The sequence below is a fragment of the Rattus norvegicus genome, chromosome 14 (genome assembly GCF_021556685.1).
Source record: "Rattus norvegicus strain SHRSP/BbbUtx chromosome 14, alternate assembly SHRSP_T2T, whole genome shotgun sequence".
Classification (NCBI taxonomy): Eukaryota; Metazoa; Chordata; class Mammalia; order Rodentia; family Muridae; genus Rattus; species Rattus norvegicus.
This window is the reverse complement of record NC_141547.1, coordinates 81,120,194-81,139,777: the sequence shown is the minus strand read 5'-3', so window position 1 is coordinate 81,139,777 and position 19,584 is coordinate 81,120,194. Positions and strand designations below refer to the sequence as shown.

Genomic DNA, 19,584 nt, shown 5'->3' with positions numbered 1-19,584 from the left:
TGCTGTTGCCAGAAAACAAGAGGAAGTCCATGATCCATGCTCCTGATGACTGTAAAGGGCAAGGAAACTACTTCTGCAGTGGGATGGATGACTACAAACTCACAGCTAAGAAAGATGGACACACATCTTTTTAAAAATTAGAAAGAGGGCCTTAGAAGGCTTCAGTGACAACCCCCCCCAAAAAAAGTAACAGAATAGACAGGAAACCATCAAAGAGATCCCTTTAAAAAGTGATAAGGGAATCAAGATGGAGATTGAGGATGACCCAGATCTGAGTGGTCCTGAATTGCCAAGGTAGCTGGGATGGATTTCTGTAGGCAAATTTATTTTATCAAGGTGGGCGGTTTATATCCTTATCAATTGTATGTAAGTGTATTGTGTGGTTGTATTGTGGGTTGAGAATTTAACAGGTAAATCTGATTGCTAAATTATATGTTTCTGGAACTTTGATTTTTACCAGGCTAAAGAGGCAGTGTGTGAAAGAAATGGCTGAGAGGCTGTTGGACCGTGCAGATCTGGTTCTGTTGCCCTCGAGGAATGACAGTGTGCAAGGGCCCACAGAACAAGATAAGTGTGTGTGCCAGGCATAGTAACTACCACCTAGGTGACCACATGGTAGAGTAGCAGCCGGAATGAGTGGATCAGGCTTGCGGGAACTGACAGAAAACATTCCATTTTAATCTTACCGCAACAGGTGGTGAACCAACATTATTAGGCAAAAAAACACTAGAAAGTTAAGATTATCGGCCTAAGAGTTGGAGACAAAATTTTATTTTCTAAGTAAGAGGGGGCCAGTGCCATTTTGAGTCATGTGATGTCTCAAGCTCAGAAACCTTAAACAAAAGAAATACCAGAGAGTTAGAGATAAGAAGCTGCTTGTGTTTTTAACAAAAGTTGTTTGGAAAAAGATTTAATTTAAAATGATTTAATTGCTTTAAAGAGTAGAAAGAATTAATGCTCTATTTAGTCTTTCAGGATGCCCATATTCTTTGTACGTGGGCTCCATGGGAATTTTGGGTTAAAATCATAGTTAGACAAGCTGCCTGCTTCTTAATGACAGGTATTAATGGAATTGTGATTTAGTTTGTTTTTGTAGTTAGAAGAATAGAGTACAGAGTTTACCTGAATCACGTGGGGATTTTCACCTGAGGTTCAGAACTTAGAGAGGGAAAATCAGTCACTGACTCCAAGTAGAGAGTGGTGATAGTTACAAGTTAATAAGGTTATTAAAAAAAGAAGTCTGTACACCAGGCAGAGTGAATACAGACATATATTATGGAAGTTATTAATAAATAAAAATCTGACACTCTAGATAGAGATCGATGTATTTTGGGCTGAAGTCCTGGTTTGATAAGTTTCTTACTTCTTATTGGTATTGGAATTGATAGAAGGTGTTTAATTTGTTTTATGAATTACCCTGTTAAAGGCCATATGGCTTGACAATGCTGGCTAGTGAGGGTTTGTGGTTATTTTTGGTATTTACTACAACAGGAAATTCAGGTTCTCTTAATGTGGGCTCCAGGGGAATTTGGGGTTAATTTCCTGATAAGCCAGATTAGAGAAGCCTAAACAGGCTCATACACTATTGTTTAGCTCACTTCTTTTTTAAAAAATTGTTTTAATTTTCATAATGGGTGTGATTTTGAGCCTTGCTATATTATTCCTCTGGGAAAGAGTACAAATACAAGCTTTTCTGGTTACAGACTAAAGAACATGGTATTTTGGAAGAAAGATTTTGTCTTTGTATTTTTAAAAAGGGTGATTAGGCTCTGGACACCTTCCAGAGTTATATGGACCAGATTTGATAGAGGGAGACCACCTGAAAAACTAGATTCAAGAGAATCAAACAAAAAGTTATCTTGATGATGCTAACATTTTGCTTTGAGATTTATATATTGCAGAATGTACATCTTGGTGAAGTTCATCATCTGAATGCTGAATTGGCCTGCTTGGATTCCTGATCTCAGGGACTTTCACCCAGATCCAGTCAAGGCAGCCATCAGAGGCCACAACAATCATTGGGTGGCCTTCTTAAGGCCAAACAACTCCCCCATTTTCCCTACACTGCCCAAAGATATCTCAATGACCATGTACAGCTTGAAGAAGCCACTGAAGAGTCATCACCCCAATGCCCTGGACTGTGGGGGGCTAGAGGTGGTTATCTTAAGGTTGTTTTTATGAGAAATTTAGAAATAGTCATAATTTAATAGGGAGGAATTAGCTAGAATTGATTATACAGCCACAATCTCATTTGGTAGAAATCCTTATATTTGTTACTAAGCTAAAGCTATAATCTTTACATTGGTATAGAATTTTTGATACAAGTTTGTGATTTTCATTAACATAAATTTCCTCTACTGTTACAAAAATTTTAAAGTACAAGGCTTGGGCCTAGTCCTCCTATTAATGCTATTACAAACTGGTCTAAGATGATCAGACAGGAATTAAGGGCCAAATAACAAATTCATGGCTCCTAGTTTGTTGTTAGAGTGCTTTCAAGATAAAATATTAAGATATTTAACAGACAACAGTCCAGATTACCTTATATAGATAGATGGTTTTTAAAAACATCAGAAGTCCACAATATATGACATTTAATGTAATTTATCATTTGTTGAGACATATCTGTTCCTAACAGCTCCCCTTTGGTGGATTCAAAGAAGAAATTGAACAACATCTCCACCTCCAGGTAAGGTGATGCACTATGTTGAGACAGCCACTAGGCAAGAATTGCCTCAATTCATCTACAGACTAAATACTGTCCAGAAAATGACACGTTACAGAATAGTTGACTGATAATTTCTGCTAAGCCAGAGTGATCAGCCTTTCAAAATTCTGTATTTCAAAAGTCTGTCAGATGATCCTGGGCCAGAAGGCTGAAGACTTCACGTGTTGCTGACAGGGGACTGTGCAACAGTAGAAAATTGTCTCTATAACCTGTCTCAGTTCTAGAAGCCATGTTAGGTTTCCTATATTTACAGCTATATTGGTCATTCTCAGATTTCTGACGGGGCTGGAGACTGATTATGGTCTCATAACCGACTCAGGCTGTTTAACTTTGAAAGTACATATTTAATTAGATAGCTATCAGATAGAATACAGGCTAGCCAGGATATAACATAGATTTTAAGCCTTTCTTAAGCTGGAATAGATAACTAAATGTTCTGTTTAACTGATAAAATGTTGGTATATTTTATACTTTTAAATTACAAAATGATAATAGTTGTGCTCAGTTTATATCTGAGAGAAAAGTCTTCTTAATTAGACAGAAAGGGTGGAGTGTAGGTTGATGTCATTATGCCGGTGAGGGCTGGCACAAGTTAGATCAAGGCCATGATAGAACAGTAAAAGAAAAAGGTGGGGATAAAGTTTTTGTAGGGAGGGAGGGAAGGAGAAGGAGGGAGAATCAAGATGGAGACAGAGAAGGATGACCCACATCCAGGTGGTCCTGAATTGCCAAGGGAGCTGGGATGGATTTCTGTAGACAAATTTATCTTATCTAGGTGGGTAGTTTATATCCTTATCAACTGGTTTTAAGTTTATTATGTGGATGTATTGTGGATTGAGAATTTAACATGTAAATCTAATTGCTAAGTTACAAAAAAAATTGTGATAAGGATACTGAAGTGCTGCTCACCACATTTGAAGGCTTCTGACAGCAGGGTTGGGAAACCCTTAAGGGGATGGCTATTGGAGGTTTGGCTGTGCTCTACTGAATATATAAGCAACACAAATTGGACTTGTGGGGTTTTGGGGGTGGGGTGAATTAGGAATTTCTGGTTTCTTTGGAGACTCAGTTGGGTCATGTGATGTTTTCTGGAAATTGAATTATGAGAGGATGTTTTTGCTGACACTGACCTGTGAAAGGATGTTTTGCTGAGAACAGACATGTGGTATTTTTCTAGAAACTGCCTGGAAAAAGGACATGTGATGTTTTGGTAGAGCGGATACTTGAAAGAGCCTGTGATGTTTGGAAAGGGTATAAATATAACCCAACAGATAGTGAATGCTGCTGTATGGTACTGGTTCGCCTTGCACTCTTCGCTGGTCGTTGCTTGTTGTGACTTCATAGAGAAATGCCACCAAAGAACTTCTGGTGGTGGTCAGGCAGCTTCTTGCCACTTCCATGGATACAGGCCAGTCTGCAGAGCCTTGCAGTTTCTTCTGGGTCAAACTGCAGTTGCTGATTTGTGAATGGTGTTTGAGTAGCTCGAGCTGCTGCTCCTGATCCATGTAACTGAACTGCTGATATCATGACAATGCAGACTGGACTCACTCCAGAGAACTATCCCTAAACAGGTCCACATTCTTCTTTGCCCTATTACCTTTCCTTTCCACTACCTCTGGTGGATGGTAGGCTACAAGGGAGGCTAAAGCATCTAAGTACCCTTATTAAAGGTAGGTTTTGAGGGGCTGGGGATTTAGCTCAGTGGTAGAGCACTTGCCTAGGAAGCGCAAGGCCCTGGGTTCGGTCCCCAGCTCCGAAAAAAAGAACCAAAAAAAAAAAGGTTTTGAAAAACATAAGCCTATGGGGGTAGGTCACAAGGGTTGGGGGACAATCCTGAGAAGACTGGGAAGTGAGTGTAATCCGGGTCCATGATGTGAAATTCCCAAATAGTCAATAAAAATATTATGAAGAAGAAACAAAACAAAACTCCATGACCAAAAGCAGCTTTGGGGGGGGAAGGATTTATTTCACTTCCACTTCCACATCCTACCATCAAGGAAATCAGGGCAGGATCCTGGAGCAGAGGCCATATACTAGTGCTTATATATCATATCACATTTCATACCACATACTAGCTTGTTCTCCATGTCTTGCTTAACCAGCTTTCTTATATATCCCAGAACCATCTGCCAGAGATGGCACCACCCACAGTGAACTGGACCCTCCCATATCAATCACAGTGAACTGAGCCCTCCCATATCAATCACAGTGAACTGAGCCCTCCCATATCAATCACAGTGAACTGAGCCCTCCCATATCAATCACAGTGAACTGAGCCCTCCCATATCAATCACAGTGAACTGAGCCCTCCCATATTAACCATTAATTAAGAAAATGCTCTACAGACTTGCCTATAGAATCTTATAGAGGCATTTCCTCAGTTGAGAGTTGCTCTTCCCAGATGACTTATGTGTCAAGTTGACATAAAACTGTCAGGACATCTATTCTCTTCTGAGTCAAAATAAATCTTTTCTCTTTTTTAAGTTGTTTATACCAGTGTTTGGTTACAGTGATATAAAAAAAAGCTGAAAACAGGAAATAAATTCAAGGGAATGTCAAAAGATGAGTCCCATAGTGAGCTATGGGAGAAAGTCAAGGGGCCTAATGTAAAAGACAAGAAGGAAAGTAGATCTTTAAAAAAAGATTCACTTCCCTCAACTGTGAAAAAAAAAAGAAATTATGAAGTTCACAGGAAATGGATGGAAATGGCAATATGTGAAGTGAAGTAAATTTTTAGATTTGTGTGTTTGATCTGGAGTGTTTGTAGAGGTCAGGAAACTAGCAAAGGCCATGATGGGGAAGAGCCTTCAGATGGAGAGCAGGTAGCAGAACATGCATGATATGAAAGCAAACGAGGGGATATCGGGGTTGAAGTGGGGATGACAGTGGGAGAATGGGGGAGGGGAACTAAAGACATTTGAAAAGCCTTATGGCTACCCACTACTTTGTAAACTAATTTTAAAAAAAGTTTTTAAAAAGGAGTGGCTATATAGCTGGTTCACAGTTAACAGGACAGGAGTTTGATTTCTGGACCCACACAGTAGCTGAAAATTGTAACACCACTCTCAAGGGACCTGACACCCTCTTCTGGCTTCCACAGACATGTGGTACACAGACATACAAAACAACCATGCATATAAAAATAACTTTTTTTTTCAAAAAAGGAATTGCACTCTGGCCAGACATGAATAATCCCTCTAGGGAACAGCTTTGGAACTGGATCTCTAGACTTTCACAGCAGAAATGGATTATATCAATACTCCATGTCCTAAGTGATTTTAGGGTTCTCTTTTTAGAAGGGGATGTCACAGGAAAGGATGTAACCCAGTTCTATATGGAAACGTGCCTCCTCCTATAAATCAATCCAGTCAGGCAAGCCAACCACCTGCCCAAGGAGCCACCCACCCGAGAACCGGTGCTCATCCTTAGCCATACTAAAGAGAAAGGAGAGACAATTACCCTGGAAGAGATAATGTACTTCTCCATGTCAGAATTCTTACCCGTTAGCACAGTCACTCTGAATCTGCCAGGAGATCCTGTTGAGTCTTAACTCAGAAAGGCATAACTTCCCTTTCCTTCTCTTCTCTTTTGGATGCTGGCCAGAGCCTAAGTAATGCGTTTTCTCTAGTATTGGGGCTTTCTGACATTTTCTCTAATTCTCTGACTCTGCTTTGTGGCTGCTTGCCTGCCAGCTCACCTCCATACAGGCTTAATTCAAATGGCATGGCTTGTTTCTTAACTATTTTTGGTTTTGAGACAGGCTTCTCTGTGTAACCCTGGCTTGTCCCAGAAATCACTCTGTAGAGCTGGCTAACCTCAAACTCAGAAATCAGCCCCCCTGCCTCTGTGGGGATTAAAGGCGTGCACCACCTTGCCCAGCTCTGCCTGGCTTCTTTCTCATCTCTAGTCTCCTCTCCTGGGCAGCTATTGAGATTTACAACATCCCTGCACTGTTTTCTTTTTCTTTTAAATGGTAGTATTTTCCTCAAGCTTAAAAAGGGTTGTGTGTGTGTGTGTGTGTGTGTGTGTGTGTGTGTGTGTGAGAGAGAGAGAGAGAGAGAGAGAGAGAGAAAGAGAGAGAGAGATAGAAGGAGAGGTGTTGTGAGGGCGAGACTGAGAGAAGAGGAAGGATTGAGGACTGTGATTGGGATGTAAAGTGAGTGAATAAATGAATAAATAAATAAGTTTGAATTGCAGTATGTGGTTCCCAGAAGCCATGGATTATTAAATGAAAGCTCCAGTGTCAGCTATGGAATTCCCCTTATGAGCTGTTGGTCAAGGAGATTCTCAAGTCCCCACCCCTCAAACACACAGGCTACTGCTTCTCGCAGTGTGCTCTTGGGTGAGACACTTGGTTTATTCCCCCTCACTGGAAGGTGGAATCCTGTTGCTGAAGACATCACATACTTCGGTTGCAGGGCATAAAGGAATACAGTTAAAGCTCACCTGAAAACTTCCTCTCTGCTAGCTAGTATTTATAATGCCTACTACTCAGGAGAAAAGTCGTTACTGATCTTGCCAGAGGTAGACCCTGCATGGTACAATGCTGTCTGCCAGGTAAGATGTGTTCCCTGGTGCAACGGTGTAGCCACCTTTGCTTCCTGGTTGGATTTGAGGCCTACTCCACAGAAGGAATTCATGGCTAGTACTAATAATCTGGTCAAAAGCTCCTGGGCTTTAGGTAGGTGCTAGGCCACAGAAGAACCTACTACTGTTTTATTAAACTGTTGTCAAACCATCTTCTAAATATTTGTTTAGTTTTTATCCATGGATTAGTGCTGCTGACAAACTTGATCAGAGAAACTTCTCTTTTACAGTGAGCAGCAGTAATGTCAAGACTCAGAACTGGTCAAAGTGCTAAGAATAGGTGACTATCCTTTCAAGGGTCAGGGACCATCCCAGAAGAAGGTGGGGAGAGAATGTAAAAGATGGAAGATAAAGAGAAGTACTATGAAACACTGCCTTCTGAATATGACATAGTGACTCCACTCATGAATTCACCAGCTATTGTTATCTGGACAACACCTACACAATATCTGAACTCATCACCATGGCACGATGGGGAAGGGGCACATGACACCCCCACCTCTTGTTGAGGGGCTGTAGGGATAATGTTTATTTGCACTGTATGAAGATATATTTGTCTTTCCTTGCCCACTTAAGGCACCTTCTGATTGGTTAAAATAAAAAAGCCTATGGCCTATAGCAGAAGGCAAAATAGTAAGATGGGACATCCAGGCTGAGAGAGGAACTCTGGGAAGAAGTCAGGCACTGGAAGATTCGCCAATGAGACTTGAAGGAAATCAGATGTATAAAACTGAGGAGAAGCAACCAGCCACGTGGCAGAACTTAGATTAGTATAAATGGAATAATTCAGTTACGAGTTAGTTGAGAATAAGCCTAGCTTAAGGCCAGAAGCTATTAACAAATAAAAGTAAGTCTCTGTCATTATTAAGAGCTAGGACAGGCATAGAAAGGCCCATGGTAACAGAGCTATGGCAATTAACACCTTCTGAAGGATGGGGGAATCATTCTTCAGGGGTGTAGTTACAGCTAAGTTGCTCATGGTCCAGTTGCTAACCCTGTACTCACACATGTTAGCAACCCTAAATAAAATCAGTGGGTTAGGGAAAGGAGGGAGAGAGAGAAAGATATGAATGTATGGAAGCAGGATAGGTTGGGAGGAAACAGAATTCCAGGGGGATCTGAGGGGGATATGAAAGGGAAGTGAGAACGATAAAAAGTACATCATATAAGGTATGAATTGTCTAACTATAAATAAATAAGAGGCACCACCTGAAGAGCTGATGATACAGCTATTGCAGAACTTGTAGAAGTTAGGGAGTAGAGCTTCACTGACAGGCCATTAGGGAGCAATGTGCATGTTCTCTCTCTCTCTCTCTCTCTCTCTCTCTCTCTCTCTCTCTCTCTCTCTCTCTTTCCTCTCCCTCCCTCCCTTCCTCCCTCCCTCCCTCCATCTCAGGATCAACTGTAGAACTGGCGATGGGGAGTGGAGCATAGGACTCTTCCCCACTGCTGGTAAGAATGTCAAGTGGCAGCTCTACCTGTTAGGAAGCAAAGCACAACCACCTGGCTCAGGAGGCAGCTCAGGAGCATTTTAATCCCAGAGGTCAGGAGGCAGAGGCAAGAGAATCGCTGTAAGTTAGAGTCCAGCCCTTAGCTCAGCTAAGACGTGGTGATTACTGCCTCTCAGAAAAAACAAAAAATGAGAAGAAAGAAATAAAGAGAGAGAAGGAAAAAAGGAAAGCAGCAATACATACCTAGTGTATGACCCAACTATTATTATATTATTATATATGATTTTACATCTGTACATAAAGAACATGCACAAATGCACATGTTTACATTCCAAACAGAACACAATCCCAAATAGATTGATAAAGGAATTCATAAACAAACTCTGGTGCAATTCAGCAATAAAAAAGAACAAAGTATCAAAACATATGAAGTTTCTTTAAATTTGCCTCAATAATGCTGTTAAAAATGAAAAAAACAGGGATTGGGGATTTAGCTCAGTGGTAGAGCGCTTGCCTAGCAAGCGCAAGGCCTTGGGTTCGGTCCCCAGCTCTGAAAAAAAAAAAGAAAAAATGAAAAAAAAATGAAAAAAGCAAAGGTGAATTTTTGCTTCTGGTGAGATATAGTGAATACATTCCACTGACCACAGCTATGAAACTAGACAGTATGCACAGGGCAACAATCTGAAGACCTGATAAATAGAGCAGGACACAGACTAGAGAAGCAGACCAGAGCCTGAAACATTACCAGACAGGCAGCAAGTTTATCGTCTGTTCCCCTCAAGCATGGGGTATGCTTGGTACTGTACATGTGGTTAGTGGCAGAGAGTGTACAGGAGCCTCAGATTATTAAAGCCTCAGGCTTCTGGTTAGAAGACCCCCCCCAAAAAATGGCAAAGACCCAGAAACAGTGAGAGAAATCATAGAAAGACAGCAGCTCAAAAAAAAAAAAAAAAATCACTGTACCCATCTAGGCTCATCGAATCCTGCTCAGTTAATTCCTAGATCAACCACTGGGTGGCTGTCATGTGAAACTATCTAAACGGTGCCTCAAAGACTGAAAGCAGGACACAGTGGCACCAGAGTCCTCAGAACTTGAAACCTAAGCTAAACCAGGACATTGGAACGAAAACAAAAGCATCACCATTTTAGTGGATTTTCAAGATAAGACTCAAACTTTCAAAATGTCTAGTAAATAACATCAAAATGCCTGGCACAAAGAAGTAGGAAATCTCAAGTCACATGGGGGAAAAAACAACCCAAAGATGTTGTACCAGGAGGATATAAATATTTGTCTTTCTCCTCTTCCTCTATCTCCCCCTCTTTCCATGGCCTCACTACATAGCCCTGGTTGTCCTGGAACTCACTATGTAGACCAGATTGGCCTCAAACTCATATAGAGATCCGCCTGTCTTGGCCTCCCTGTTGCTGATAGTAAAGGTCTGTGCCACTAGGCCTGGCAGTATTTTCTCTAACAACACATTTTTAAAGATTTATTTATTTATTTATTATGTGTGAGGACACTGACGCCGTCCTCAGACACACCAGAAGAGGGCATCAGATCACATCACAGATGGTTGTGAGCCACCATGTGGTTGCTGAAATTTGAACTCAGGATCTCTGGAAGAGCAATCAGTGTTCTTTAACCACTGAGTCATCTCTCCAGCCTAACAACACTTTTTTTTTTCTTTTTTCTTTTTTTCGGAGCTGGGGACCGAACCCAGGGCCTTCCGCTTGCTAGGCAAGTGCTCTACCACTGAGCTAAATCCCCAACCCCCCTAACAACACTTTTAAGCAGCTGATGTAAAAAAAAAAAATGTGCCAATGTGATTGTGTTACATAGAATGGTAAAATTCAGCATAATCAATTAAAAATCAATGTTTTTGTAATTTTGAATGAACCATTACATATTATTCCATTGAAATGTCAAAATATGGAAAAAGATGCAGGGGAACCAAGAGACAAAATACTTTACACTTTCTGTCATTAGACGCAGAATAGCACAGAAATGGGTAGAAATTACTTCAGCTGGTGGCAGAGACTTTGTCTTGGAAGGGGTATTTGGGGGAAAAAAGCCAATTTTCTGACAATATTGCAGTTAAAGCTGAGTTTTAAAAAATATTAATCAGTGACTGCAGAGATAGTTCAGCAATTAAGAACAGTTGCTGACTGGCAAGGATCAACAAAATAACTGACAACAAATGCTGGCGAGGATATGGAAGAAAGGGAACATTTGTTCACTGTTGGTGGGATTGAAAATTGGTCCAGCCTCTGGAAATCAATGTAGAGAACCTCCAGAGGCTAAAATCAATCTGTCATGTGACTCAGTGATACTAACTCTAGGCATCTGCACAAGGGACTCCACACCATCCTCCACAGACACTTGCTCAGCCATGTCACTGCTGCTCTCCTCACTCTAACTAAGAAACAATCTAAATGCCATCCAGGCGATAAAGAGACAATAAAACGTGATACACATACACCAGGAAAGATTTTTCGGCTGTAAAGAAAGTTGAAATCATGAATTTTGCAATTCTGGATGGAACTAGAAAAGATTGTACTGAGTGAGGTAATGGAGACTCAAAAGGACAAAGGTCATATATTCTCTCTCACCTGTGACTTCCAGCTCTTGGACTTCAGATGTGAGTGAATAAAGTGGAGTGACTCCAGAAACCAGGAGAGCAAAAGGGAGCCACAGTAGAGGGCGCAGTAGAAAGGGAGAGCAATAGGGGACAAGTGATTCCAATGTGGAAAACGGGGCTATCCGTAAGGAAGGAGATAAATACAAAAGGAAGACAGGGGTAAAACAGCAGTAAGAATATTTGATATTATCTAAAATTACACATAATGCATATATAAATCAGGGTATGCTTATACATACATAGTTTAAATGAAAATTTCCCATCTGGGCTGGCAATGTGTACACAATCTAACTAAAACTCCGACACTAGCCATGAGAAGCCACAGACTAAATACTGTTGTTACCCTTAATTGATTCCTAGAGATGGAAGTTAAGTTGCTATTGCTGAAGACACCATGTACATTAAACATGTAACCCAGAGAGGACTTGAGATGGATCTTGGAGGAGAACCTATTATTGCCACTTTACTAAACCAGCACAGTCCCTATTTATATGCTAAATGTGTATCCTTAACCCATAGATAAGTGTAGTCCTCACTGTTCATCAAAAAATTTTTTCTTTGCAACTGAGACTATTACAGAAAACCATAACTGGTCAAAATGCAAAGAATAAGAGATTTGTAGGGGCTGGGGATTTAGCTTAGCGGTAGAGCGCTTGCCTAGGAAGCGCAAGGCCCTGGGTTCGGTCCCCAGCTCCGAAAAAAAAAAAGAACCAAAAAAAAAAAAAAAAAAAAGAGATTTGTGGTGCCCAGTTCCAACCGACACATCTAAAACACAATTCCTGCAACAAAGGTTCACAGATTATTTCAGAAGAAGGGACAGAAGAATCAGAGGAACAGGAAGTTTGTTGTGAGATCATGTCCCCTAGAAAAGTCACAAAAAATTCCATCTATGAAGTCTAATCAACATGGATGCCTAAACAGAATCTAAACAATGACAACATCAATAGATAGACATGCTAACGTGAAAGGGGGAATTTGTATAGGGCCCCTCTGCTAGACAAAGAATGACAGGCAACTAAGGAATGCAAAGAGCAGAAGAAATAGACTCCCCCAACTGGTTATACAATACCAAGTAACATAATACAGACTGAGCAGGTTGTGTTTACAGATTAGGAAAAGTGTGTAACAATAAAGAAAAGAGGCCATGAATTTGAGAGGGAGCAAGAGCAGCTACATGGAGGGAGGGGTACATGGGAAGGAGGAAAGGGAAGTACAAGGAATGGTAATCATATTATAATTTCAAAAAATAAAAAAATTCATAATGCCAGGCATGGTGGCCCACACCTTTAATCCCAACACTCTCAGTCAGGAGTAGATCAACCTGAGTTTGAGGCCAGCTTAGTGTGTTCCAGGATAGCCAGTGCTATATAGTAAAACCTTGTCTTGAAAAAAAGTAATTTTTTTAATAAAAGTCTCATTTGCTGCTCAGCACCCACATGGTAGCACACAATGGTCTGTAACTGTAGTTCTAGGGTATCCACTGTGTTCTGCAGGCACCAAGCACACAAGTGGTACACAATACACATAAATAATAGAGTAAGTAAGTCTAAAAATATTTCTCAAGGATCAGTTAAAATTCAGTAGTGGGGCATTCTTCTAGCAGGTGCAAAGTTCATCAATTGAATTTTGTTCAGTTTAAGGAAAACTAATTCAAACTGTAGTCATCTTGGTAATATAATGATGATATCTGGTTAAATAATGTATAGTTGGATTCAATTTTTAAGTGTAAAATTATGAAAATACTAATATTGTGGGAAATTAGAGGCAAACATTCAATTAGTCTTGGCGAAAGGAAAACCTGTCAGAAGATCTGAAGACATGACTAATCAGGAACTACAAGCTGGGGAAAGCACCATGGACAGTGGGGAGCACCATCATTCATGAGTCATGGCAGAATTGAGGGCTAAACAAAACCAGGAGATAATCCTAGAAAACTGTAAAAGACAAAACTGAGTATCCTCTGACAGGACACACACTCAGAATGCCCTTTGTAGTGGGGCCTGAGCTCACGAAGCCCAGAGAGAAGCACATGCTCATGGTTTCCTTTCATAGGCATCTGCACAATCCAAGAGTGACATGATCCCAATCTGTCACAAGCAGATGCTGATAGAGAAAAGCAAGAAACAGAAAAAGAACCTGCCAGAGACACCCTATGGGCGCTACAGAGACACTCTATGAGGGCCTGAACCTGTAGCAGGGTACCCAGGTGGGCCTGCACCACAAAAGGGTTCTAAAAGATTGACATCCACATGATGAGCTCCTAGATCAAGTGAGAGGAGTCTGAGAGACAACTGACCTGAGAATTTATAGTCCCAGAGCAGGGTCCCTGAACCTAAGGCAGCATCCACATAATGCCAGTTTCTTTCTTCTTGCACAGTCACCCCAGTTAGATCAGCAGGTGCCTCTTCTGTGTGTGTCAATGGATACAACTTAACTATATCTGCAATTACCTAGATCCCAAGTGTCTGCGTGCACCTGTGAGGGGTTCCCCTTAATTATTAAATCATATGAAATGGGAGAACCCACTTCTTTGTTTTGTTTTGGTTTTGGTTTTTGAGACAGGGTTTCTCTGTGTGACCCTAGCTATCCTAAAAGTCACTCTATAGACCAAACTGGCCTCAAACTCAGAAATCCATGTAATGCTAATCTTGGAATTTTAGCTTCTTTAAAAAACCACAGAAATATTATATGACTGTGTTTTTGTTTTAATCCCAGGTGTGGGGACACAGGGCTGCTTCAGACGGTCCACAGCAGCTGACTATGACTTGCCTAGTGCTCTAGCAGCGGCGTGATTTTTGTCAGCTGCAGATAGTTTCTGCAGTGGTGTGATGTCTGGGATTCTGGGGACTTTTCAGAGGGTGTATAAATGCTAGAGCCTGAAAAGGCAGGAGGGGTTGTTGGCTGTTTGCTGTTGGTCGGTTTGTTAAGTAGTTGTGTGCAAAGAAGAAAGAAGAAGAAATAAGATATGCTGACAGCAAAGATCAAACTTGCCCCAAGGAACTTGAGCCCCTAATCAGCAGGAAGTAGAATAACAATAACATCGCCCTCTTTCCTTTTTATCCTTTCTTCTATCTAGTATTAAAAGGTTAAAAGGGTGGGAGAAAAAGGGTGGAGAAGGGTGGAGAAAAGAACCCACAAAGTAACCAAAGGCAAGCCTCAGATCTGCCTACCTCTGCCTCCTGAGTGCTAGGATTAGGGTGTGCACCACCACCACCCAGCTGGGAAGACCCACTTTTAATCTAGATCTTTGGAGGTGGCTAGCTTTAATCTGGCCCACACCTTCTGGTGGCAGCCTACGTAAGGGGCATGGAAGAAGGAAGCTTGCTCTTTGCCTGCTTGCACTCATTCTTGCTTGCAAGTCCATTTCTTCACTGCATTAAAGCCTACGTCTTCAGTGTTCTGAAGACTAGTGGAGACATCCAACCTCCTAGACTGAGCAACTACTGAATTTTTAGGCTCTCCATTGGTAGACAATCATTGTTAGACTAGCTGGACTACAGCCTGTAAGCCATTGTAATAAATCAACCTTTCTATATCTATATATAGATTTGCTTTTTCAATTCTATTCTTTGAGAGCACTAGTTCTCAACCTGTGAGTGGTGACCCAAAGCAGTCACTTTCATAAGGGTCACTTAAGACCATCAGAAAACACAGATATTTAAGATTCGTAACAGTAGCAAAAGTTATGAAGTAGCAATGAAAATAATTTTATGGTTAAGGGTTACCACAACATAAGGAACTGTATTAAAGGGTCACAGAATTAGGAAGATTGAGAACCATTGCTCTAGATAGAGAACACTAACTAATGTACCTGGTAAAATCCTAACTACTAATTAGGGACTTATGGGAAGAACAAACAGGGAAAGATGACTTATATTTTCTTATTCCTTAAAAGTTCACATTATTTTATGTCAAATATTTCTAACTATATACATTAGTCTATATTTTAATTATTCATATATGTAATTCATGTATTTAAATCTAAGAGAACTCAGATTAAAGTATAATAGCAAGATATGTTAAAATAAAAATTGAGGTCAGGTAGTGGTGGTGCACACGCCTTTAATCCCTGCACTTGGGAAGCAAAAGCAGATAGATCTCTGAGTTTGAGATTAGCCTGGTCTACAGAGTGAGTTTCATGACAGCCAGGGCTTTACCAAGAAATCCTCTCTCAAAAAAACAAACATAAAAATTTTAAAAATTAAAGATTAATAGTATTTTATAAGTACATGTGTTTAATAGAATATATGAAGACAGGGGACTCTTCAATTTGAATAAAGGTGTGGTTGTTATTTTGCATTTATTTTCTACACTTGAACTTTTCTATAAGAAATTAACAAATCCGTGTATATAATCATGTTTGTATGGGTGTGTGCATGTGAAAACAAGAAACCAATCTTGGGTAGCATTCCTCAGGAGCCATCCACTTTGTTTTATGAAATGGGGTCTTTTATTGGCCCCAAACTCACCTAATAGGCTAAGCCAGCTGCCCATGAAGTCCAAGGGATCCTTCTGTCCTCATCTCTCCAACACTGAACTTACAAACATACACTACTACACCCAGCATTTTCATCTGGGTATTAGGTGATTGAACTCAGATCCGCATGCTTGGCTTCAAGTATATTATCCAGTTCAACATCTCCTTTACATCAAAACTATAAAGCCATTTTGAAAACTATCTTGCTGGGAGTGGTGCGCACCTGTGACCCTAGGACTCAGGTGGCTGTACCTAGGCTATAAAGCAAGACCTTATCTTTAAAAATTACCCCAAAAAGTGTTACTATAAATGCAAGGGCATTTATAACTTTCCATTAAAAACAGTCATTAGAGTCAGGTGGTGGTGGCACACACCTTTAGTGCCAGCACTTGGGAGGCAGAGGCAGGCAGATCACTCTGTGAGTTTGAGGCCAAGCAGGGCTATACTCAACAAACAAAACTATCGAAACAAAACAACAAAATAAATAAAAAAGCCAATCTTCAGTAATTATGAGCTGGAGATGGTTTTCATCAGGTAGTACCTTTATAGGAGTCATCTTTCCAAGATACCCTCTGCCCTCATCACCAAAGTGTCTGAGTTACTGGGTAGAAACAGCCATTCTTGTTCTCAGAGCACATAGTTGATGCCCCAATACCAGAGAAATAAACACATAGAGTAAAACACAATTAGCGCCATAAGGTTCTCTTCTAGGAACAGAATGTGCAGACGCAGACGTACAATGGCATGGAAATGAACAAGTAACTTACAGGATGCTTGGCTGAAAGTCTCCCTGTCACAGTTCCAGTCTGATTCCATGTAGAAGAGATGGAGCCCTTGATCAATTAAGAAGAATCAGTTTAAACCTATGCAATATGGTGTGAGGAAAAACACACAGACCCTTCACCAACAACCCTCCTTGTTCCTCTTGAAAGTTACAAAACAGCCTTGGGATCAGGGTCAGCTGAAGGATGTTCCCCTCTAACCCAAACAGAAGCAGCACTAGGACAAGTAGATCCATGTCAGTTATTAACTGTATATGTGGGTTAAGGGGCTGTAGAGACAGCATAAACTTAAGTGAGATTATGACACATTCTGCAGCTCCTTGTGCAGTTTTTTTTTTTTGGTTCTTTTTTTCGGAGCTGGGGACCAAACCCAGGGCCTTGCGCTTCCTAGGTAAGCGCTCTACCACTGAGCTAAATCCCCAGCCCCTCCTTGTGCAGTCTTACAAGTCACAGACACCTCTGACTGTAGTTTTACCTGTGATAGATATTATTGGTTGCCAATTTTACTATATCTGCAATTAACTAAAACCCAATTGTCTGGGTACACATGTGAGGGATGTTTTTCTTAATAATTTGAAGTGGGAAAACCTCCCAGTCTTTTGTGGTGGGTAGAAACACTTTTAATCCAGATCTTTGGAGGAAGGAAGATCTACTTTTAACCTTGGCCATACCTTCTGGTGGCAGCCTATCTAAAGGACACAAAAGATGGAAACTTACTCTCTTTTCCTGTTTACACTCACTAGGAAGTCCATTCCGTCACTGGAATTAGAGCCTACTTCTTTGGATCTAACATATATTTTAGACCAACCAAGACACCCAACCTTATGAACTGAAAACTACTGGATGGACTTTTTGTTGTTAGCTAGCCATTGTTGGACTAGCTGGACCATAGCCCATAAGTCACCCTCTTACAACCCGGGGTGTGTATGTGTGTGTGTGTGTGTGTGTGTGTGTGTGTGTGTGTACATATATATGTCTGTGTGTGTATGTATGTATGTATGTATGTATGTATGTATGTATGTATGTATAGTCATCCTATCAGTTTTGTTCCTCTAGAGAACTCTAATATATTACCTCACATGGCTCCAGAAAAAGACAGACAGTGTGAAAGACAGATGTGAAAGCAGGCCAGCTGCTGAACTGCCTTATATGGAGGACCTGATGGCCTAAAACCAGCCTGCACAGAGCTGGAGAGACAGCTCAACTATTAAAGGCTAGGCTCACAACCCAAACCAACCTGCACTGTGTGGAGATTTTACAATACAACCACAATCCACATAGTTCCAAGAACAAGTTCTCCTTTCCTGTAAAACTAGTGTGTGTATCAAAATAAACCTTATTACTAATCCCAACTTCTTTTTTGTTAAGGCTTAGTTACCTTTTTCATATAAGCTAGTAATCCATCTATAAAAGTTGACTTGATCTTGTGAACCTATATCATAAAGACAAGAAGAGTTATGTTATTAAACTTGTGTAAGCATTCAAAGAGGCCAACTCCATAGCAGCAGTTCACATAGGCATGGGCATGTGGTGTAGAATTCACCTTGGACAACCTTAAGTGTGCCAGGATTGAATGATAAGATTGACAAAGAAAGATGCCAGTTTGTCATCCTGCAGGATTTCTAGGCTACAGAGATACTACAAAATTGCACTGCAACTTCTAATTTTTTTTAAATCTTATTTTTTTTTTCCTTTTCTTTTTTTTGGAGCTGGGGACCGAACCCAGGGCCTTGCGCTTGCTAGGTAAGCGCTCTACCACTGAGCTAAATCCCCAACCCCTTAAATCTTATTTTTAATGATGGTTCTTAAATGCTTTCATCTCCCTTGTAGCCCATCACCCACCAGAGGTGGTGATAAAAAGGGACACTGGGGAAGTGGACCAGTTTAGAAAGATTCTTTGGAGCAATTCCCATCTGTGCTGTCTGGAAACCAGCAGTTCAGTTCACAGGTTCACAGTAGCAGCTGCATCAACTGGCAAGCACTTCACAGACACACCAGCAGTCCAGTTCAGTCAAGTCAGGAGAGCAAACACAAATCAGCAGCAGTGGCACAGCAAGAGGAACCAGCAGGAACACCAAGAGAAGTTCTCCCATTGCGCCTCTCTCAATGAAGAGAAGATCAACAAAGGTGAGACCAATAAGATATTCACAGCCAGCTCTGTAGGCAAGCCTAGCTCAGCCTCTGTCACTCTCCATAAAGTCCTCTTTATATCCCACCATGTGTCCTCCATGGGTCTTGCCTCAGCACACGAGTCTGACTTGGCAAAACTCCACATGCATCTGTCTTAGCTGACATCACTCTGCCAATCAGCCCAAGACCTCAGAAGTGGCAAAAAAGCCTGGGCACACCACCAGGAGGTTTTTGGTGCATTTCTCTCTACGGAGTCCCAACAAATAAAGCTCAACTACACAATATAAGGTGGACGGACCAATACACGCGTGTTGTTAGTAAAGAATCCTTCATGTGTCCTTTCATGTGTTTGCTTTAGCAGAACATCCTTTTACCTGTGCTTTAGCTAAATGTTTCTTCATAAGTCTGCCTTAGCCTCTGCTCTGTCTCCACTTCAGAAAAACACTCCTTCACATATTTATCCCAGCAAAACACCATCCAGCACAACTGGCTTTCCAAAGAACCCTTAAGTTTCCACTTCATTGCACAAATACTCAGTGTCCCCAGCAGTGGGCCTTTTCTAGTTTTTTTCCCCAACCTCATATCACTTTGGGAAGATCACTAATTTGGTACCAATGTATTTCTGTGGCTCAGTAAACAAGAGCACTGTTGTTTGGTTTGTAAATGTGGTTAATGGATAACAAAAAACATGAATTAAAGGGCAGGTATATGAACAAAGAAAACGTGATTAACTATGAGAGGAAATGGGGCATGCCAGTAAACCCCCAGAAAGTATCACTGTCTTGGAACT

The 19,584-nt window shown here is 40.9% G+C and overlaps 1 protein-coding gene across 2 annotated transcripts in view; it reads right to left on the bottom strand.

Annotated features, from left to right (window-relative positions):
• The window catches only part of Poln (DNA polymerase nu), a 172,225-nt gene that overhangs the window by 69,122 nt on the left and 83,519 nt on the right, over positions 1-19,584 (bottom strand). For both annotated transcript variants that reach the window (NM_001428930.1, NM_001428931.1), the window contains 2 exon segments: positions 16,650-16,715; positions 18,043-18,096. In NM_001428930.1, the coding sequence (NP_001415859.1) occupies positions 16,650-16,715; positions 18,043-18,096 (120 nt within the window).